The sequence below is a fragment of the Zingiber officinale genome, chromosome 8B (assembly GCF_018446385.1).
Source record: "Zingiber officinale cultivar Zhangliang chromosome 8B, Zo_v1.1, whole genome shotgun sequence".
NCBI lineage: Eukaryota > Viridiplantae > Streptophyta > Magnoliopsida > Zingiberales > Zingiberaceae > Zingiber > Zingiber officinale.
This window is the reverse complement of record NC_056001.1, coordinates 17,028,679-17,051,747: the sequence shown is the minus strand read 5'-3', so window position 1 is coordinate 17,051,747 and position 23,069 is coordinate 17,028,679. Positions and strand designations below refer to the sequence as shown.

General features: G+C 37.3%; 3 protein-coding genes across 5 annotated transcripts; 1 reads left to right on the top strand and 2 right to left on the bottom strand.

The window, feature by feature from the left end:
• The first annotated feature begins 1,197 nt into the window (after positions 1-1,197).
• Positions 1,198-6,268, top strand: LOC122014867 (heterogeneous nuclear ribonucleoprotein 1-like). Of its 2 annotated transcripts, XR_006120782.1 has the most exons (3): positions 1,199-1,549; positions 4,017-5,276; positions 5,859-6,268. XR_006120782.1 is itself a non-coding variant. In XM_042571355.1 (2 exons), the coding sequence occupies exons 1-2, from the start codon at positions 1,328-1,330 to the stop codon at positions 5,181-5,183; spliced, it is 1,389 nt and encodes a 462-aa protein (XP_042427289.1). In that variant the 5' UTR covers positions 1,198-1,327; the 3' UTR covers positions 5,184-5,741. The 2 variants fall into 2 exon arrangements, 1 of the variants encoding a protein (XP_042427289.1); XM_042571355.1 differs by lacking the exon at positions 5,859-6,268 and having other exon boundaries at positions 1,198-1,549; positions 4,017-5,741.
• A 1,377-nt stretch (positions 6,269-7,645) lies between these two features.
• On the bottom strand, positions 7,646-13,777 carry LOC122016231 (ankyrin repeat domain-containing protein 13C-A-like). 2 transcript variants are annotated; one of them, XM_042573465.1, is made up of 4 exons: positions 12,570-13,777; positions 10,899-11,812; positions 8,102-8,270; positions 7,646-8,020 (listed from the first exon to the last, which is right to left on the bottom strand). In XM_042573465.1, exons 1-4 carry the CDS (start codon positions 13,195-13,197, stop codon positions 7,884-7,886), a joined length of 1,848 nt encoding a protein of 615 aa, XP_042429399.1. In that variant the 5' UTR covers positions 13,198-13,777; the 3' UTR covers positions 7,646-7,883. The 2 variants fall into 2 exon arrangements, with proteins under 2 accessions (XP_042429399.1, XP_042429398.1); XM_042573464.1 differs by having other exon boundaries at positions 7,646-8,270; positions 12,570-13,262; positions 13,387-13,777.
• Positions 13,778-17,513: 3,736 nt separating this feature from the next.
• On the bottom strand, positions 17,514-20,451 carry LOC122017261 (ankyrin repeat domain-containing protein 13C-A-like). The gene is made up of 2 exons (XM_042574824.1): positions 19,240-20,451; positions 17,514-18,482 (listed from the first exon to the last, which is right to left on the bottom strand). The coding sequence occupies exons 1-2, from the start codon at positions 19,869-19,871 to the stop codon at positions 17,546-17,548; spliced, it is 1,569 nt and encodes a 522-aa protein (XP_042430758.1). The 5' UTR covers positions 19,872-20,451; the 3' UTR covers positions 17,514-17,545.
• Positions 20,452-23,069: the final 2,618 nt, after the last annotated feature.

The window sequence follows — 23,069 nt, the reverse complement described above, 5'->3', positions numbered from 1 at the left end:
AAATATGAATTTATATGACATTTTGAACTCATATTTCAATTAACATTAATTTCTAATGCTTATTTCATTGTCCTTTCACATTGCTAACTATTAAGAGTACTCAATCATCAAAATATATTAATAAAATGTAGTCGGACTCATTCTATAATTTTAAAATTTTAAGGAGAACTTAAAATCATGTAAATTACAAGGAAAAGGTGATTTTTTTTTCACTATGATTTAGCATTGACTATCATGTTGATTTAACAATGCTAAACTCCAGTGATCAATGGTAAAATTTTGCAAAAGTTCTATAGTCGAAGTATCCATATCAATTACCTTATTCAAAATTTTTATCTTAAATTGTAGATAGTGTGACTAAAAAATCATTCTATCAACTATCATATTTATTCATAAATTTTATATTTATAAATATTATTTCTTTAAATTTAAAAAATATATTTTAATATATAGTGTAGTGAAAAATAGATATCTAAATTTGATAAAATAAATTTTTTTTATCGGGAGTAAAGTGCAAATTTATCAAATCTAGAGAATGAAATTATTTTTTAAACGGCTTAGCCCATCATGCTTCATGAGTTGGCTATTTTAATATTGGGCTTGGAATGAGGTCTAGGCCGAGATATGCTAGAGCCCATCAAAGGCAACCAGTGCAATTTGAGCTAGATTATTATCGAAAATGGAATTAAAAAAAAATAATGTACCAAATAACATTGAATCTGAAACAATGAATTCTCTTCCGCAGAGATTTCTTACCGGCCGATAAGAATAAGGAGGGAGCATTTTTTTTTTTTAATAGTTTGATTGTATAGATTCAAAATTTTAACTTTAGGCCGAATCTATAAAGAAAAGATCTTACTTTATTTTTTATTTTTTATTTTTTATTTTTTATTAGTAAATAATGCATTTGTATTGTAAAAAATCTGTATAATTCAAATTCCTCTGCGACACACACACCTCAATTTTTGCCAAATGTTGAAAATCTGTTTATTTGAGGAAAAAAAAGTTGATTAAAAAGGTAAATTCTGGGGAATTTCTAAAGTCGGAGTCCGTTTAGGACAAAAAAGAAATTTGGGTGTCTGTGATATTAGAAATTTGCCAATCTTTGAGGCTTGACAGGAATCAGGATCAAAATTATGGGGGAATATGTTAAAAAGGTATATTCTGAGAGCTATATGCAAATTGCATATTCCAGTGGCCAGTGTATGCCCTAATTTGGACCCGACGATTAACCCTGGAATTAGCGCCTGAAAGACCTCCTCTCCCCCTTCCCTAATCTTCCCACAGCCGGCGGCGGCGGCGGCGTCTCTCTCTCTACGCGAAGGCGATGGATTCTGACGACGGGAAGCTCTTCATTGGGGGTCTCTCGTGGGATACCACGGAGGAAAGGCTCAGGGAGCACTTCAGCGACCATGGCGAGGTCCTTGATGCCGTCATCATGAGGGACAAGGCCACCGGCCGCCCCAGAGGTTTTGGGTTCGTCGTCTTTGCCGACCCCTCTATACTCGAGCGTGTCCTCCAGGACAAGCACGTCATTGATGGCCGCACCGTGAGTTCTGTTCTCCCTTTTTTTTTGTGGTCGATTCCTCTATTCTGTTTTCGTTGATTTCTGCATCTAGGTTTCCTGATTTCAGACTTCACTTGCTCAGATTCAATGAAAAAAAAAAGAGTTTTTGAAGAGGTGTTTAGGAATGTTTTACCCGTATGCGACATCCATGAAACTCTTCGTGAATATTTTATGGCTGTTGTCATTCCACTCAAGCTTTTGATGCGCGATCTGCGGTTAACTTGAATGGTTGGAAAACTTAGGCCTTGCATTTTCTAGTCATTCTCTACATGGCCGTCTAGTTGGTGTTTAGTTGGTTTGCTTGTGCTCCATTGAAAATTGAAAGTTATTATTGTTTTTTTTTCCTGTCAAGCTTATCTACTTTCCATATCATTGTTATGTGTATTTACTTGGTTAAACTAATTTCTTTATGTAGATTATCTTCCATTGACATTGGTTTGTTTATTTGATGAATGACGGGTATTAGAAAGAATTCTTAGACCTTTCTTTCTGTCAATGACAAGCACTTGCTTGTTTATTTTGTAATTTCCTGTAGGTACTTTTTTTGTCCAGATAAACAATTATTCAGTTACTTTGTAACGTTTATGGTTCATTATTTCCCTTTTTCTAGGTTCTTGAATGTTGTTTTCATAAAGGGAAACTGTCTCCTGATTGTGTAATGTTTATTGGAAGTGAATGAACCAATCTTGATAAATGTTGCATTTTCAATTATTCTTCATGCTTGCTATTCATTCTTCTTACTTTGATGGCATCTGATCTTGTATTTGTTGGTTTTTGCTACTTGCACCATTTATAATGTGATACGAGGATACAAGATACTAAGAAACCCACAGTTCATTATATCATTTACCATGGATTGGATAAACAACTCTAGAAGGACTATTTTGCATGAGTTAATAATTTGTATTTCTAACCTTGTATCATTGTTCATTTTTGGGATAATTGGCACTTTGTTGAAATGAAAATATACTTCTTGAGTCTCGTGTCATTATCATGCAGCACTTACCCTTATCATGTTGCTTTGTGACCAAAAGGTCACGAGTTCGAATCCTGGAAACAACCTTTTGCAAAAAGCAGGGTCCTTCCCGGGACCCACATAGTGGAAGCTTCATGAACCGGGCTGCTTTCATATTATATGTTATGAATCAAAGTGTTGGGTTGATAGAAAACATGTAGAAAAATAATGTAAGGATAAAATTAATGCATACACACATATTATTATTTAGGAGCAACTATGTGAAGCTACAATAGGATAATAGACAAGAGAAAATAGGTTGAGATGGTATAAATTTGGTCAAATCGATCAATAAATTTTATAGTTAGACTAGCTGAATTAATTACAAAAGAAGGTGCAATGGGTAGTGAAGACAAAAGATTTAGTTGATATGACCATTGCATACAGCATTTAAGATTCAATAAGATTTTATATTGCTACAAATATGGGTTGATGATGACATCTTGAATCCCATTTGCATCTCCTCTCCTTGCTTTCTTTCTCTTTTTCTTCTCCTCTATTTTTTTTCCTTTTAAAATTAATATCAGCCTATTATAGTTGAGTTTATTTATGGTGCAACTGCCTGCAATCACCAAATCTTAACTATCATTTTAGTAAAGATCTCAACATATTATGAAACATTTGGTTTCATCTGAAAATTTGTGGGAGAGGATAGAAAAGGAAGGTGATGTGGCTTTTCCTTCAGACACTACTACTTATTTCCTTTTCGTTCCCCTTCTTCAAGCAAACAAAATAAAGGATTTCTCTTCACCCCTTCTCTCCTCTTGCCTTTGTCTCCCTTCCACTGTAATTTCTTCCTTGCAAGTAAACAGAACCTTAGTCACATAATTCTCATTCCTTAGTCACAAACAAGTTGATGAAATCATTAAGCGTTGGTCTTGTTTCTTAGCTAATATTAACTTCTCTCTCTTCTCTTATCTAATCTCTATTATCACTTTTCTCTCTTTTTCTCTGATACCTCATAGAGGATGCTTTATTCCTTTAGCAAAGGAAATCCATGGTTGGTGTCAAAAATTCTATCTGGACCAATACTGGCAAAATTTAGCTTATTTTTAAGTATAAGGATTATAAAATTTGACAAAAAGATTAACCAATGTTAATTGTGGTTCATAACTATGATTTCTTTTGTGGCGGGAAATTTGACTTCTTTTGGGAATAATTCGCCATCAAAGGTTATTAATTCAGCATAAAGCTAAAGTTGTTACAATATCATTACTATTTTTCTGTCTGCTCATTTTTCTGTTTCAGGTATAATTTCTGGTGTTATGTTTTGGAAATTTATGTTCTTCTGCAATTATGAACCTTTTCTTTACACTATATCAAAATATGAATCATATATATTACCTCTTTGATGTGTGTGAGTGAACTTCACTTTTATTTCTGTTTGATATAAGTGCCATATTTGTTTTCTGGACTTTCTGATCCAACCAATAGGTGGAAGCCAAACGGGCGCTTTCGAGGGAAGAACAACAAACATCTGCAAGATCTGGAAATCTGAATTCTGGAAATCTTAATGCTGGTAGGTCAGCTGGAGCAAGTTCTGGCGCAAACATAAGAACCAAGAAGATATTTGTTGGAGGCTTGCCTCCTACTCTAACAGAGGATGGGTTTCGTCAATACTTTGAGTCCTTCGGAACAGTGACGGATGCAGTTGTGATGTATGATCAAAACACTCATCGACCTCGAGGCTTTGGGTTCATCTCCTTCGAATCAGAGGATACTGTAGATAATGTTCTTCAGAAGACGTTTCATGATCTGAATGGAAAGGCTGTCGAAGTTAAGCGTGCTCTTCCAAAAGATGCAAATTCAAATACTGGCAGTGGCCGATCCATGGGAAGTGGATCTCATCAATCTTATGGTGGTTCTAGTGGTAATGCTAGCTTGTATGATAGCAGGACTGATTCTAATAGGTACATTCAACCTCAAGGAGCTGGTGGTGGGCTTCCACCATATGGTTCCTCTGGCTATGGTGCGCCTAGTTATGGATATGGAGCAGCAAATAATGGCGTTGGATATGCAGGCTATGGTGTTGGGGGTTATGGGACTGGTGCTACTGGGTATACTGGACCTGCTGGTACCTATGGAAATCCTAATGCTCCTATGTCTGGTTATGTAGGAGGCTCTCCAGGAGCTCAAAGAAATCTCTGGAATAATCAGGTTCCTGGTTATGGCTCTGCAGGATATGGTGGAACTGCATCTTATGGTCCAGCTCCTTCATGGAATGCTTCAACACCCAGTGGAGGATCTGGTACAACACCGACAGGTCAAAGTGGTACTTCTGGGTACATGGGCCAAGGTTATGGGTATGGTGGATATGGAGGGCCGGAAGGACCTTATGGCAATCAAGGTGGCTACGGCTCCTATGGCACTCGTGGTAATGGTGGTCCTATTACTAATTTTGCAGGCAATGCAGGAGAACAAGGAGGTTCTGCTTACTCTGGTGGAGGTTATACTAATGCAAGCTCAGGTTATCTCAATTCTTGGAAGTCAGAACCTTCACAGGCTGGGTCATACGGATCTCCTCAGGTGAATGGTCCTCCTGGTGGTCAAGCTAGTTATGGAGGTGGTTATGGTGGTCCTCAAGGCAGGCAAGTCCAGTAGCAGTGAAGGCAGGACCTTGGTTGGAAGCTCACCCTCTAGTGCTTATCAGGATATATCATATCTGGCATTTATGGAGAGCTAAATTTATCCTGGGTTGGACTGCTTGATCTCAGTAGTTTAAATGCTATTCTCACTTGATATCATCTCAGTAGTTATCATCTGAGTAGTTTATCTATCATTCTCGTCTTCATAGTATAAATCAGTATTCTGAGGAGTAGTAGATACCTGATAGTATCATACTTAAAGCTTCTCCCTCTTTAAGTTTGGTGTGTTTCTGCAGCTATACTTCAGGAAACTTTAATTTGCTCTCTGCACCTTTAGTAATAATCAATAGTCTATGGACTTCTGTTTGGATGTAGTTTAACTTTAGTATGTATTGTATGACTAGTTTTACTTGAACTCTTGTATTGTGGTTCTTTGATGTGGGCATTCTGGTGAAAATTAGATGCAAATATGTGATATTTGCTTTGCATCCAGATAAAGATGTAGTGATGTTACTTTATCGATGCAGCATCTGTAGCTTTGGTGTATGATGTAGAGTAGAAGATTAATCGTTTACAGAGTAATGGAGGCTACTTACAGCTGAAGTAGACTATTGCTAAGGAATATGGCAGCCTAGTAGGTTAGATATTTGTCAATGGCATAATTGTTCTTCCCTTTATGCCCTTTGTACAGGCACTGCAGCATGTGACTTTGGCCCCACCTCCAAATCGAGAAGCCTTTTACAGGTTGAGAGAGAGAAGCATTCTCAAAGAGAGGTCGGATGCCTGTGGTGTTTGTTTGAAGTTGGAACACTTATCATTGCTGGTTTGCATTATTCGGAAGTCATGCTTCACAAAGGTGTCATGGAGTATTCTTTACATTGTTATGTCTATCATTGTGCTTGTTGTGATTGCACTAAAACACCGGAGGTTCCCGACTATAACTTACCATGAATTTTCCTTCTTTCTGGTGTATCTGCAAAATATTGTTCTAGTTCCTTACCAGGTTTGGAATTGTTTGTCTTGCGGAAAAACTGATTAGCCTGAATGTATTATGCACCAATTGATTTTGCCTAAACTCTGGAGGTTGCTGAAAGACCATAATTCAATATTTGTGAATTACACTGTTTCATAACTGTTACATTAACCTATTATTTATGGAGTACTTGCAGCTGAGTTTTTGTGTTTCAAGGACTAGGTTAAAATTGTCATTCATATAGAAGCACGTTAGACTTTGTAATCAAGTGGATTTTGAACCATATTAATGCTCATTAATCAAATGTTTTCCCTCAGTAATGTATTTTAGTTTACCAAAATGTTTAATGTGTGTCAGTTTAGAATCAAGAAACACAACTTCGGATTGTAACAAAGACAGGTTGACGGCTGGTGAGCTTCATGTGATGATGGTGTCATAGTGTACATTGATGCTTCTATCCAAAGGCTACAATGTGTGGACGAGCCACTTAAAAGGTGACAGGTGTTCATGCTTCAACGTTAATACCTTAACAATGCGAGGATGTTCAAAGATTTCGAGAGATTTAACTGGCGAGAAAGCATGAAAAAAGGTTGGTAATTTGTAGCTAAGTGCTCCATGTCGGGAGAGCAAGGCATTACAATAGATTTTGAAGTGGGATATATATTTTTTAGCCAGTATCATATATCTAGCCCTTTTGGTTGAAAATTTATCACGAGTCATTATGGTAAATTTAGAAGTAGTCGTAATAGGCTATCCAATAGTTCAATATCGCAAGTTTATCATTTCATTAGAGAAAATATCCTATAATGTGCTATAATTGAAAATCAAACTGTTGAGTGTTTGGTAGATTCGTATGAGTATCATTGCCTAAGAGCTCAAGCTATTTTGTAGTGAGACATTGGAGGACTACAAAAGATAAGAATTGGTACATGGGAATTTATTTGGGTCATGACGGATAGATTAACCAAAGTTAACTCGCTTGGCTACTCACTGAATTGACTTAGCTTACTGAACTTTTACTACAAATAGATTATTATCAAACTTCATTTCATATATTTTAGTGAATTCCTAGAAAGTACTCGGGAATAAACTTGCAAATTCCTCGAATTGCATACATATGTGCATATATATGTTTTAGTGAAGCACAACAAAACATCAAAATTCAGTAAATTACTACATAATTAAATGTAATAACTGAGAAAAATTAAAATGATGCAGATATGTTTTCAAAAAAGACTATTAATTTTTTTTTTACAATTAGACACATTTAAATTACCAGATCACTAGTCTGAAAACGATAAAGATTAGACACATTCATACAATTTTGTATGAATCTCAGAAATAAGATTCCGGTAATGGAGATGAAATAGTTGAAACAAACCTGATGAATAAAATAAAAATGCAATCTAAGTTAATTAGACACAGGGTAGAAAATAATGCATCTGTACAATGAACTAGGTTAGCAGTTATCATACCCTAGTCAGGTCCACTACACCCTGAAAATATAGAGAAAAGGAATTCTGCGACATAAATTTCTAACCGTAGTCATTATGTGCTGAATATATTGCCTACGATTGTTCCAATAAACATAATATTGCCGATTACTAGTGGAAAACTGGAACTACAAAAGCACGTCACCAAGTCCATCACCTCTCAGAAAAATAGAAATGAACATGAAATTATGGATGCATATCAGTTCCTTGTTAAATCACCTAACTTACCTGATGTACAACACTCAATTTGCTATACGAAACCATCCATCAGTTGGTAATCATCTGTAGTTTTTGAGGATTGATTTCTACCGGCACCTTGCTTGCTCTTTCCTCCCTTCTTGGACTTCCGTCGACGTTTCTTTTCCTTTGCGTCAATCCAGGTATATTCTGAAGGAATACTGAAAGGATCAGCTTCGTCTTTGGAGCTTCGCAATTCACTGTTATCACTAGTCTGCCCACTTCGGTTACCTCTCATCCATGAATACCAGGAACCTGATTCTTCTGTTTCCTTGACTTTGTTTTCCTGGAAATGAGTGGGGCTGGAAGGAGGGGTTGAAAATTCATCAGATTGTTGTAGCTCTTCAAATTTAGTGAAGGTGATGAGGACCCGGATAGTAGGGACGATTGGAATGGCCAACTGAAATGGAAGAATTTACAGTTCAGTGGTCGATAAAATGAATACAGCATACTGTAGAATTGAACCATGTTTAACCCTTCATAAATTCATAGACGTAAGAATTCACTCGGGAATAATAGTGACCAAATTATAAGCGTTAAAACAATGAAAAACATTTAGTCACATAATACTTTGATATAACATGCAATGACTAAATGCTCTATGTAAGAATAGTTCTATACTCGTAATTATTTTTAACACCCTTAAGCTGAAGCATAGTTATTGATCTATATCCAGCTTTTAAATAGAGCAAAACACTATAAAAAGGATACAATTGAAGAGACTGTTGACTGATCTTCAAAAGAGTTGACGGTTAGACTTGAAATTAAAGATATTATTTGATTTAATCTTCAAAATAAGATCACTTTTGAGTAATCTTCTTTCTGAAGTTAGCGAAGGCCAAGTAAAAGAGACAAATTAAGCTTCCAGTACCTACTCAAGAATTATCAAGAGGAGACTGTTAGACAGGAGAACTATCTTTTGAGATTGCAATCAATAAAAAAACTAATAGAAGTGTTGTGGACAAAAGTGAAACGAGATCTCCAACATCTACTCTGGAAGAGGAGAATTGCGAGAAGGAGATCGAGTTCATGCTCATTCTACTCGGAGAGAGATGATAAGTTTGAACTCATTAAACACGTGTTTGAACAATGCCCACGACTAAAGGTTGTGAACTATGTTATTAATAAAACTTTTATTAAACTTATATATAAACAAAAAAAAAACTCTTAAAACAAGCAAAAAATACACTTTGTAATATTAAGCTCACTAATTAACCAAACAAGCTTAAAATTGTAAATGGTTCAAACAATCAAACAAGGTTGAATTAAAAGCACATTAATATTTAAATGAACCGAACTCAAGTTGCTCAAATTCAAAAACAAGAAACCAAGTCAAGCATAAACAAGTTAATTTTAGGCTCGGCTTGTCTTGATTCTCAATTACCTTATCAAACAACCTTTAACAACACAAACTTAGGTTTGGCGTGGCTTGTTTACAACTTAGGTAGCATGCATAAGGAATTATTATGCAAATTTAAAACTTCCTACCAATTATTGAAAAAGAGATCCGTAGGAGGCTAGACAAAAGTAATTGGCAAGCTTCATCACAATGACCCTGAACATCTCATTTATAACATATGAGACCACGGAGAAAACCATGGTGATAAAGCATGGCTTAACAAAATTGCACAAAAAAAATATCATCAGGAGATATGGTAGATTTTTTTATTTTTTTTATTTTTTTGAAACATGGAGATGAACTTTGCTCAAAGAAGTGAAAATTAAATGATGGAAAAGAATAAATTTCATCTCAAAGACAAAAAGAGAACTTCAATCTTAAAGCAGAAGTAGAGTGAAGAGAAAAAGAACACATAACACACTTTTTTTATATCCGTAAATATATATATATATATATATATATATATATAAAACAGTTGCAGGTGGATAGCCTACAAGTAAAATCTGCAGCAAATAACCAGTTTCAGATTTCTGTTTGTTGGCAAGCGCATCGGCTTTGAGCACATATGCTTAGAAACTAAAGCCTACATGCTAGGTCTGTTCATGACTTGGAATGGGACATTTTCCACTTACATGTAGGACGGAGAATAGAAATTAGATTGATATTCTTCCTGTATCATTATGTTTCCCTCTTGTCTTCTCTTAGTTTGTCTTCCCTCCCTCATTGGCCAATAACAATGAATTACCATGTATCTCTCACCCCTCCAAACTAGCTAGTGGTTTATCCTTTATGTGAGAATAACACTCAAAATTAATGAGAAGGTCTTGAAGCCAGCAGTCTAACAGTCAACTACAACTGCAACTACTACTTGCAACTATTCCTGCCCTAACCATGTTATTGGTAGTGATTATTTTCATCATCATGGATATATTTACTCAAACATGACCTGCAGATCTTCGCATTTTCAAAGGGCTGATTACTAGGATAAATAGATAGAAGAATCAAGAAACCAATTCTTCATTAAGAATTATGTTTTGGACCGCTTTAATACCAATGAATTGCATATTTCACTCTCACCAATAAAACATAACAAAATATGCATTAGCAAAATAAAAGGGGGACTAAGCAAGAAAGTTAAGTTTTTGGTAAGCTATACAACACTAAAGGTAAAATTTGATATAAATCTACTAAGGTCAATTCTGCAGGTCACAAAAACCCTCGATAGTTTAATTACAACAATGCACACGCTTTAGCAATATTTTATTCAGACATCTTTTTACCTCCATTAAAACTGCTCAATAAGGAATTAAAGCTAATTTACCAGTAAGCAATGAACCAAATAAAATAATTATGAACCAGACAAGCTAGTTTTTTATAAAAGGGGAACATGGAAGAGAAACAAAGGTAAATTCATAACGAAGCTGTGACAAATATGAATAGATGAGTAAAACAGTGACATCGAAGAAAAATTACAAAATAAGAATTTCCATTTGGATGCAAAATCAAGTTAAACTAAAAAATAATCAACAGAGACATCAAAATATAAAAATGCGCCTTTCACTTTATTGTTATAGAAATAGAAAAAAATTCAGGAGATGAATCTACTTAAAACATGCACCCAAAAATTACCTTAACTGGAAATGTGCCTTGAGGCAGCTTTGTGGTTAAAAGCTCCCTGAGCCTCCTCACAGCCTTGACCTTGTTAGCTAAGACATCAAGTAAAGGAAGAAGCTCATCCGTCTTCAAAGGGAAATCAGGAGTCAACCACAAAATTGGTCTCAAACCTTTCTTGAATTCACTTTCATGTTTGCTAGATTCACTGTGACCACTCTTCTTCTTTGTGCTTTTTTCATTCCCCTTCTTAGCATCCGTTTTTTCTTTTGTTAATTTGTCTTTATGATGTCCATTATCAGGAAATTTTGAATGGAAATTTTTTGTGTCATCTGTATCTTCAACTCCATTATTCTTCAAAGTTCTTTTGTTACTCCATACTGACCAGTTTTTCTTTTCCTTGGGAACACCACTTGATTCAGAGTTTACTATACTTTCATGTGTCCCATTATTTCCTTCCAATTCATCAAAACCCTGAGAATTACTGATCTGAAGTGCTGAATCCAACTGCACCCTCTCCTCTGGTGTCAATATTTCATCGAGCTCCCCGTCAACATCTCCACCATTGGCCCTCCTTTCATCATTGTCCATGTTGAATAACTCCTCATCAGTCATAGCACCAGGGACCCGTCTTGACTTGACACTCACCATCACATTCAGCATATCATAGACCTTACTTTTCCAATTCCCAACCATTTCAGATTTATCATGTCGCCGCCAATTCAGATGAGGGATGAGCTCAGCTTGTGTAACGTCAATTCCTGGCCTGTACATATTTGTCTGAGACATCAAAGCAACCTCACGAGCCACCTCTGCTTCTGTGGGCTTGGCTCCAGCTCCTTCAAGTGCATTTGTGATCTCTTTCTCTTTATGAGCAAGCACAATTAGAGACCCAACAGGCAGCTGTGGATGCCCACTCTCAGCAGGAGCACCAGGGGCGGATCCAGAATTTTAAATTTGGGGGGGGCCGCATGATAAGTGACAAAAATAATTATTGTCAGAAATTTGTACACCCTTGAACAACCTCCGAATTCTCAATTTACGACTGAAATCGAAATCAAAATTTACCTAGAAATCACCGTCCTAGGTTACCGTGGTTGACAAGATAACAATAGCGAACAAGCTCAAATGTAGTTCTGACACGAAACAAGGGCCAACGACTCTTCTCAAGTTGCGATATTACTTCAAGATTTTGATATCAAACTACCAATAGAAAATTTAGATTACGGACTTTCTAAATATGTAATCAATTTTGAATTCTGACGATCAACGATGTTACAATTGATAATGAAAGCAACAACAATGATTTTAGAGTGAATTGGAAAAGATCGAGATGTCTAGCCATAGGAGAGAAAATACCTATATCATAAATTAGAAAAGATTTCTATATAGTAATAAACTAATAATATTATTACTAATAATATTTGTATATAATTAATGATTTGTAGTTTCCTTTTGTTAAATTTAATTTTTTTCAACATAATTCCTATTAGGTAAATTAAAAAACTTCCAAAAGAAATATTTTTCTCTTAAATTATATAGCATATTTAATAAGTATATCATTAAATACTATATATATATATAGTATATATAATACAACCATGTATATATAAGGAGGATTTACATGGAGATTTGGGGGGGCCGTGGCCCCCCCCCCCAAGCCCCCTTGTAAATCCGCCTCTGGAGCACCCTGACCAAGGAAGAGGAATGTCTGGTCAGCTCGCTGGATTCGGAATCCATCAAACCCTGCCAATGTCATATCAGCTCTGAGATTTGAACCTCGTTTCCATATTCGATAAGTATCAGATGGTGCAATCCTTCCAATAAATGGGATAACTGAGCTCTCAAAGTTGAATGTGATCTCCATATAGAAATCCTGGATCCGTGCAATGGATGAAACAATGCGAGGGAGACGACGGCACCACTTAGCCCAAGCAAGGGGTTGGTAGTGGCGAGCAATGATCAAGGCAATTGAATCCTCACGGATGCAAACAGCCTCCTGGAGCGCAGACCAGCCATTCTCGTTCTGAAGCGACCAATCAGCGCCAGCTGACATGAGAATCTTAGCAGAGATAGGGTCACGAAGCCGGACAGCAAGGTGAAGAGGGGTCTCCCTATGGGGAACATCACGACGGTCAATGGTCGCGGAGACAGAATCGGCTGTGAGCTCGCCAGCAAGGGATTCCTCCTCAGTGGTGACCTCCCCAGCCTTGGGGAGGCGAGGGAGTGCGGCGACGATCCGCTTGAGGCCTGCATGGTCTCTTCGTAATACGGCGAGATGGGCCGGACTGTGACTGTACATAGATGGATCCTCCATCCCAACATTCCCCTCCTCCCTCTCTCTCTCTCTTACCCTCTTCCCTACGACATGAAGCAACTCATCTACCAAAACGAAGCAAAATCGCTCATTTTGCGCTCTAAATCAACAGATCCACTATTTTTTTTTTTTAAAAAAAAAAAATCCCCTAGAAGGCTTGAAAGAGATCACAGATCGAAACTGTATTACCTCTAGCCTTCGCAGGAATCTATTGCGTCATTCCGAAGAGAAAGAATAGCGTCCACTAGTGCAATTGGACGACGAAATCAACCAAGAATGCGAGAAAAGCTCAGGCGATTTGTATGTACAGATGAGGGCAGGAATTCCGAAAAAGGAATCGGCGGGCAGCTTCAGGAAGAAAGATCTGAGACGATTGCGACAAAAATATCAATTGCCAGAGAGAAAATCGGAGGTTGATCTCCAGAACCGAATCTATTCGTTTATGATGGGAAGAGGAGAGGAGCGCTCTCTTTCTCTATAGAGAGAGAGAGGAAGAAGGGAAGGACAAAGAGGAAAAGGATGGGATTTATTTTGCGAGGGAATCACGAGAATACCATTTGCTTTTTCTGGCACTGCGATAGGCCATCTTTCAGTTTGCTCACTTGTGGATTTATAAGAGCATCCGCATTAATGGGAACATGTTACTTTTGTTTTTTGTTTTTTTAATCTTACTTATTAACGTGTTCAGAGAATTAAACGCATTAATATTACTGATCTTATTCAAAATTTGAGTCAAACGAAAATTGAATAAGTTGTTATTGTTATCGACATGGAGAAGATTAGCACATCCTTATCAAACATGCCTAAGAGAACGGATCTTCATGTAATGCTGGCAAATGACGATTATTGAGTTGGCGGTACTTTGGTACTTGAAACTCTGTGCATATTCAGATAAGAACACGGAACGTTAGAAACTAGACACCAGGGAAAAAGTCCTCGGCGCAGGTCCTTCGACGCTTAAATTAGGTATTTTTCCCTCGGAAGAACAGTATATGAAGGAAAAAGAACAATAGAAAACAAGTACGAATGTGCGAGAGAGCATACCTACTCAAGGGAGAGGACCTCTCTTTTTATATGACAGTGTGTACCTCTGGAGACTGACAGATGTCAGAGAATGTCGGGTGTCAGAATCTGTCGGATGATGAAGTACGCGTGGCACCTTCTTATGGACCGGAAGAAAGTTCCATTCATAGATGGCCGCAGACCATTGGAATATTCTCTGTCATACCGCAGTTATTATTTGACAGGCAGTTATAATTCCCTGGCCTTGTTATCATCTAGCGCCTTCTGTCTCATCTGGGTTTGACTAGGGGCAGTTCAGGATAATCTGTCAGGTATAACATCTGGCTTGAGTCTTGATGAGAGGGACGAACTGTGGTGAGAGCCTCATCTTCCCTTTTGGATTGCCCAAAGAGCCGACCAGGAGTCGGCCTACTGAGAGTACCAGGTCTAGATATGTAGACCGAGCTGGGAAAATCCCGACCAGTTGAATCAGGTCAGGCATTACCCCAGTTGCACATCATGTTTCAAATATGAGATCCTGATATGTGAGTACCCGACCGAGAATCATGCGGTTGTGACGTTAGATAGTCCCACTTTTTCTTTCTCTTACTGACTGTCACATCCTCCTTATTGGTTACTACTCGAAATTCCGTCCTAGTTCCCCTATACAAATATTTGTACAAGCATAGAACTATCCTACCTACCCATGTGCTCTACTGAAGTTAAATTTGGATTGCAAACAATGCTTAACATTATTAATCCAAATTGTCCTTCAGAAGTTAAACTTGGATTGTAAACGATACTTAATATTTTTACTCTAAGTTTAACCGATGTGATCTTCCTAAGTTAAACCATATTACAGAAGTTAATCAAATATCTATTTCAAAGATCAACTTCCAGGTTAAACATGGCGAGACACTAGGCCTTCTTGGGTATGAGATCATCCACCACTTCCTAGACAAAGTCTTTCAAAGAAATCAGATATTTAACTTCTTATAGTAAATTAGGTTTAATTATAGAGACCTCAATAGAAACACAATATCGAAACATGAAATCGAACAATAAAATCGATAACAAAACGATAACTTAAAACCGATAACCTCTTGTGTTTGGTTTTTCAAGATCTATACAAAAGATGAACTAGTTATGATGCGGAAACTAATAACTAGTTATATCTTTTGTAACTTATAGACCTCTTGATCATCTATTGTATTCCTCTCATTCTCTTGGACGTCGTGTGAGCGACGATCTTCCAAGATGAAATCCACCAAAGCTTCTTCCTTTGCTTCCAAGATCCGACCACCAACTAACCTCCAAGGGATGCTAGACAAGAGAGCTTCCTTCTCTTCTTCTTCTCCTTCAAGCAACCCGCCACCAAGAGATCACCAACTAGATGCCATCGACCACCAAGGAAGAAAACAAAAGGAGAAGAGAAAAGGAATAGGGCCGACCACCAAGGATTGGAAGAGAGGAATAGAAGATGTGTTATCTCATGAGACACCCCTTCATCTTTTTTATAATCCTTGGTCTTGACAAAAAAGGAAAGTTTTAAACATAATTAAAATTTCTTTATATTCCTTGCCAATTACTAAAAAGGAAAGTTTTAAAACAAAAAATTAAAACTTCCTTTAATGTCTGTCATGGTCGGCCATATACTTGTGCTTCAAATAAGGAAAGTTTTAAACACAAAATCAAAACTTCTTTATTTGTTTCCGATAAGAAATTTTAATTAAAAATTTCTCTTTTAAATCCCTTGTTGGTTATAAAAGGAAAATTTTATAAATTAAAATTTCTCTTTTAAAACATGTGGATGGTTACAAAAAAAAGGAAAGTTTTATCAAAAATTAAAATATTTCTTTTAACTACAAATAAGGAAAGATATTAAACTTTTCTCTTAATCCTTTGCAGAAAACTATAAAAGGAAAGATTTTAAAATTTAAAAACTCTCTTTTAAAACCACGGCTTCCACAAAAAAAAAGATTTTAAAATTAAAACACCCTTTTATTTTAATGTGATCGGCCACCTAGCTTGGGCTCCAAGCTTGGCCGACCATAAACTTGGCTCCAATCCTTGGTTTGGTCGGCCCTAGCTTGGGCTCCAACCTTGGCTTGGCTGGCCACCATAAGATGAGTAAGAAGCTTGACTTTAAGTGGATATAAGACTTTATAAATGAGAGGCTACAACAGGGACCGAGAGGAGGAATTGGTTTTGATCTCCCGATGAGCTTGAGCTTCCCGTGTTCGCCCCGAAGACCCAACTCAAGTTCATCAATAATAACTCATACCACTAAAGAGTTATTATTGCACTACCGCACCAATCCCATATTACAATATGAGCTCATTCTTATCATGAGTGTGTTAGTCTCCATGTGTTTAAGATATCAAATGTTCACTAATTAAATGAGTTACTGACAACTCACTTAATTAATATCTTAGCTCCAAGAGTAATACCACTCAACCTTATTGTCATGTCGGACTAAATCCACCTGCAGAGTTTACATGACAATCCTTATGAGCTCCTCAAGGGGACACCATCAACTTATATTACTAGGACACAGTTTCATTCTATAATCAACAACACACCATATAAATAATATCATTTCTCAACTTATCGGGCCTATTGATTTAACGAACTAAATTTCACCCTTTGATAAATTAAAGAAATAAATATTAAGTATATGTGCTTATTATTATATCATGATTAAGAGTACATACTTCCATAATAACGGAGGTATCGTTCTTTTTAACAGTCAGTATAAAAAGAAACTACCTCAAATGTTCCTGTTCAATACACTCAGAGCGTACTAGTGTAATTTTATAGTCAAGATAAACTAATATCAAATTACACTACAATCATTCCAATAGTTTGTCTCATTCCATTTTGGTTGTGAGCAACTATTTATAATTTATAAGGAACTAATAACATGATCTTCTGTGTGACACCACACACCATGTTATCTTTAATATAAATTAAATGAACAACTACACTTAGCATATAAATGTAGACATTTGATCAATATAATTCTTATTTCAAAATAAATGTTTATACAAAAGCTAATTTCCCAGTAAGCAATGAACCAAATAAAATAATTATGAACCAGACAAGCTAGTTTTTTATAAAAGGGGAACATGGAAGAGAAACAAAGGTAAATTCATAACGAAGCTGTGACAAATATGAATAGATGAGTAAAACAGTGACATCGAAGAAAAATTACAAAATAAGAATTTCCATTTGGATGCAAAATCAAGTTAAACTAAAAAATAATCAACAGAGACATCAAAATATAAAAATGTGCCTTTCACTTTATTGTTATAGAAATAGAAAAAAATTCAGGAGATGAATCTACTTAAAACATGCACCCAAAAATTACCTTAACTGGAAATGTGCCTTGAGGCAGCTTTGTGGTTAAAAGCTCCCTGAGCCTCCTCACAGCCTTGACCTTGTTAGCTAAGACATCAAGTAAAGGAAGAAGCTCATCCGTCTTCAAAGGGAAATCAGGAGTCAACCACAAAATTGGTCTCAAACCTTTCTTGAATTCACTTTCATGTTTGCTAGATTCACTGTGACCACTCTTCTTCTTTGTGCTTTTTTCATTCCCCTTCTTAGCATCCGTTTTTTCTTTTGTTAATTTGTCTTTATGATGTCCATTATCAGGAAATTTTGAATGGAAATTTTTTGTGTCATCTGTATCTTCAACTCCATTATTCTTCAAAGTTCTTTTGTTACTCCATACTGACCAGTTTTTCTTTTCCTTGGGAACACCACTTGATTCAGAGTTTACTATACTTTCATGTGTCCCATTATTTCCTTCCAATTCATCAAAACCCTGAGAATTACTGATCTGAAGTGCTGAATCCAACTGCACCCTCTCCTCTGGTGTCAATATTTCATCGAGCTCCCCGTCAACATCTCCACCATTGGCCCTCCTTTCATCATTGTCCATGTTGAATAACTCCTCATCAGTCATAGCACCAGGGACCCGTCTTGACTTGACACTCACCATCACATTCAGCATATCATAGACCTTACTTTTCCAATTCCCAACCATTTCAGATTTATCATGTCGCCGCCAATTCAGATGAGGGATGAGCTCAGCTTGTGTAACGTCAATTCCTGGCCTGTACATATTTGTCTGAGACATCAAAGCAACCTCACGAGCCACCTCTGCTTCTGTGGGCTTGGCTCCAGCTCCTTCAAGTGCATTTGTGATCTCTTTCTCTTTATGAGCAAGCACAATTAGAGACCCAACAGGCAGCTGTGGATGCCCACTCTCAGCAGGAGCACCAGGGGCGGATCCAGAATTTTAAATTTGGGGGGGGCCGCATGATAAGTGACAAAAATAATTATTGTCAGAAATTTGTACACCCTTGAACAACCTCCGAATTCTCAATTTACGACTGAAATCGAAATCAAAATTTACCTAGAAATCACCGTCCTAGGTTACCGTGGTTGACAAGATAACAATAGCGAACAAGCTCAAATGTAGTTCTGACACGAAACAAGGGCCAACGACTCTTCTCAAGTTGCGATATTACTTCAAGATTTTGATATCAAACTACCAATAGAAAATTTAGATTACGGACTTTCTAAATATGTAATCAATTTTGAATTCTGACGATCAACGATGTTACAATTGATAATGAAAGCAACAACAATGATTTTAGAGTGAATTGGAAAAGATCGAGATGTCTAGCCATAGGAGAGAAAATACCTATATCATAAATTAGAAAAGATTTCTATATAGTAATAAACTAATAATATTATTACTAATAATATTTGTATATAATTAATGATTTGTAGTTTCCTTTTGTTAAATTTAATTTTTTTTTTCAACATAATTCCTATTAGGTAAATTAAAAAACTTCCAAAAGAAATATTTTTCTCTTAAATTATATAGCATATTTAATAAGTATATCATTAAATACTATATATATATATAGTATATATAATACAACCATGTATATATAAGGAGGATTTACATGGAGATTTGGGGGGGCCGTGGCCCCCCCCCCCAAGCCCCCTTGTAAATCCGCCTCTGGAGCACCCTGACCAAGGAAGAGGAATGCCTGGTCAGCTCGCTGGATTCGGAATCCATCAAACCCTGCCAATGTCATATCAGCTCTGAGATTTGAACCTCGTTTCCATATTCGATAAGTATCAGATGGTGCAATCCTTCCAATAAATGGGATAACTGAGCTCTCAAAGTTGAATGTGATCTCCATATAGAAATCCTGGATCCGTGCAATGGATGAAACAATGCGAGGGAGACGACGGCACCACTTAGCCCAAGCAAGGGGTTGGTAGTGGCGAGCAATGATCAAGGCAATTGAATCCTCACGGATGCAAACAGCCTCCTGGAGCGCAGACCAGCCATTCTCGTTTTGAAGCGACCAATCAGCGCCAGCTGACATGAGAATCTTAGCAGAGATAGGGTCACGAAGCCGGACAGCAAGGTGAAGAGGGGTCTCCCTATGGGGAACATCACGACGGTCAATGGTCGCGGAGACAGAATCGGCTGTGAGCTCGCCAGCAAGGGATTCCTCCTCAGTGGTGACCTCCCCAGCCTTGGGGAGGCGAGGGAGTGCGGCGACGATCCGCTTGAGGCCTGCATGGTCTCTTCGTAATACGGCGAGATGGGCCGGACTGTGACTGTACATAGATGGATCCTCCATCCCAACATTCCCCTCCTCCCTCTCTCTCTCTCTTACCCTCTTCCCTACGACATGAAGCAACTCATCTACCAAAACGAAGCAAAATCGCTCATTTTGCGCTCTAAATCAACAGATCCACTATTTTTTTTTTTTAAAAAAAAAAAATCCCCTAGAAGGCTTGAAAGAGATCACAGATCGAAACTGTATTACCTCTAGCCTTCGCAGGAATCTATTGCGTCATTCCGAAGAGAAAGAATAGCGTCCACTAGTGCAATTGGACGACGAAATCAACCAAGAATGCGAGAAAAGCTCAGGCGATTTGTATGTACAGATGAGGGCAGGAATTCCGAAAAAGGAATCGGCGGGCAGCTTCAGGAAGAAAGATCTGAGACGATTGCGACAAAAATATCAATTGCCAGAGAGAAAATCGGAGGTTGATCTCCAGAACCGAATCTATTCGTTTATGATGGGAAGAGGAGAGGAGCGCTCTCTTTCTCTATAGAGAGAGAGAGGAAGAAGGGAAGGACAAAGAGGAAAAGGATGGGATTTATTTTGCGAGGGAATCACGAGAATACCATTTGCTTTTTCTGGCACTGCGATAGGCCATCTTTCAGTTTGCTCACTTGTGGATTTATAAGAGCATCCGCATTAATGGGAACATGTTACTTTTGTTTTTTGTTTTTTTAATCTTACTTATTAACGTGTTCAGAGAATTAAACGCATTAATATTACTGATCTTATTCAAAATTTGAGTCAAACGAAAATTGAATAAGTTGTTATTGTTATCGACATGGAGAAGATTAGCACATCCTTATCAAACATGCCTAAGAGAACGGATCTTCATGTAATGCTGGCAAATGACGATTATTGAGTTGGCGGTACTTTGGTACTTGAAACTCTGTGCATATTCAGATAAGAACACGGAACGTTAGAAACTAGACACCAGGGAAAAAGTCCTCGGCGCAGGTCCTTCGACGCTTAAATTAGGTATTTTTCCCTCGGAAGAACAGTATATGAAGGAAAAAGAACAATAGAAAACAAGTACGAATGTGCGAGAGAGCATACCTACTCAAGGGAGAGGACCTCTCTTTTTATATGACAGTGTGTACCTCTGGAGACTGACAGATGTCAGAGAATGTCGGGTGTCAGAATCTGTCGGATGATGAAGTACGCGTGGCACCTTCTTATGGACCGGAAGAAAGTTCCATTCATAGATGGCCGCAGACCATTGGAATATTCTCTGTCATACCGCAGTTATTATTTGACAGGCAGTTATAATTCCCTGGCCTTGTTATCATCTAGCGCCTTCTGTCTCATCTGGGTTTGACTAGGGGCAGTTCAGGATAATCTGTCAGGTATAACATCTGGCTTGAGTCTTGATGAGAGGGACGAACTGTGGTGAGAGCCTCATCTTCCCTTTTGGATTGCCCAAAGAGCCGACCAGGAGTCGGCCTACTGAGAGTACCAGGTCTAGATATGTAGACCGAGCTGGGAAAATCCCGACCAGTTGAATCAGGTCAGGCATTACCCCAGTTGCACATCATGTTTCAAATATGAGATCCTGATATGTGAGTACCCGACCGAGAATCATGCGGTTGTGACGTTAGATAGTCCCACTTTTTCTTTCTCTTACTGACTGTCACATCCTCCTTATTGGTTACTACTCGAAATTCCGTCCTAGTTCCCCTATACAAATATTTGTACAAGCATAGAACTATCCTACCTACCCATGTGCTCTACTGAAGTTAAATTTGGATTGCAAACAATGCTTAACATTATTAATCCAAATTGTCCTTCAGAAGTTAAACTTGGATTGTAAACGATACTTAATATTTTTACTCTAAGTTTAACCGATGTGATCTTCCTAAGTTAAACCATATTACAGAAGTTAATCAAATATCTATTTCAAAGATCAACTTCCAGGTTAAACATGGCGAGACACTAGGCCTTCTTGGGTATGAGATCATCCACCACTTCCTAGACAAAGTCTTTCAAAGAAATCAGATATTTAACTTCTTATAGTAAATTAGGTTTAATTATAGAGACCTCAATAGAAACACAATATCGAAACATGAAATCGAACAATAAAATCGATAACAAAACGATAACTTAAAACCGATAACCTCTTGTGTTTGGTTTTTCAAGATCTATACAAAAGATGAACTAGTTATGATGCGGAAACTAATAACTAGTTATATCTTTTGTAACTTATAGACCTCTTGATCATCTATTGTATTCCTCTCATTCTCTTGGACGTCGTGTGAGCGACGATCTTCCAAGATGAAATCCACCAAAGCTTCTTCCTTTGCTTCCAAGATCCGACCACCAACTAACCTCCAAGGGATGCTAGACAAGAGAGCTTCCTTCTCTTCTTCTTCTCCTTCAAGCAACCCGCCACCAAGAGATCACCAACTAGATGCCATCGACCACCAAGGAAGAAAACAAAAGGAGAAGAGAAAAGGAATAGGGCCGACCACCAAGGATTGGAAGAGAGGAATAGAAGATGTGTTATCTCATGAGACACCCCTTCATCTTTTTTATAATCCTTGGTCTTGACAAAAAAGGAAAGTTTTAAAACAAAAAATTAAAACTTCCTTTAATGTCTGTCATGGTCGGCCATATACTTGTGCTTCAAATAAGGAAAGTTTTAAACACAAAATCAAAACTTCTTTATTTGTTTCCGATAAGAAATTTTAATAAAAAATTTCTCTTTTAAATCCCTTGTTGGTTATAAAAGGAAAATTTTATAAATTAAAATTTCTCTTTTAAAACATGTGGATGGTTACAAAAAAAAGGAAAGTTTTATCAAAAATTAAAATATTTCTTTTAACTACAAATAAGGAAAGATATTAAACTTTTCTCTTAATCCTTTGCAGAAAACTATAAAAGGAAAGATTTTAAAATTTAAAAACTCTCTTTTAAAACCACGGCTTCCACAAAAAAAAAGATTTTAAAATTAAAACACCCTTTTATTTTAATGTGGTCGGCCACCTAGCTTGGGCTCCAAGCTTGGCCGACCATAAACTTGGCTCCAATCCTTGGTTTGGTCGGCCCTAGCTTGGGCTCCAACCTTGGCTTGGCTGGCCACCATAAGATGAGTAAGAAGCTTGACTTTAAGTGGATATAAGACTTTATAAATGAGAGGCTACAACAGGGACCGAGAGGAGGAATTGGTTTTGATCTCCCGATGAGCTTGAGCTTCCCGTGTTCGCCCCGAAG

Excerpts from the sequence above, each read along its gene's own strand:
- LOC122014867 (XM_042571355.1), top strand. The coding sequence starts at position 1,328 with ATGGATTCTGACGACGGGAAGCTCTTCATTGGGGGTCTCTCGTGGGAT. Across the intron at positions 1,550-4,016 it reads ACGTCATTGATGGCCGCACC|GTGGAAGCCAAACGGGCGCT; the intron begins GTGAGTTCTGTT and ends TCCAACCAATAG.
- LOC122017261 (XM_042574824.1), bottom strand. The coding sequence starts at position 19,871 with ATGGAGGATCCATCTATGTACAGTCACAGTCCGGCCCATCTCGCCGTA. Across the intron at positions 18,483-19,239 it reads CTCTTCCTTGGTCAGGGTGC|TGCTCCTGCTGAGAGTGGGC; the intron begins TCCAGAGGCGGA and ends ATCCGCCCCTGG.
- LOC122016231 (XM_042573464.1), bottom strand. The coding sequence starts at position 13,197 with ATGGAGGATCCATCTATGTACAGTCACAGTCCGGCCCATCTCGCCGTA. Across the intron at positions 11,813-12,569 it reads ATTCCTCTTCCTTGGTCAGG|GTGCTCCTGCTGAGAGTGGG; the intron begins GTGCTCCAGAGG and ends GATCCGCCCCTG. Across the intron at positions 8,271-10,898 it reads AAGGCACATTTCCAGTTAAG|TTGGCCATTCCAATCGTCCC; the intron begins GTAATTTTTGGG and ends CTTCCATTTCAG.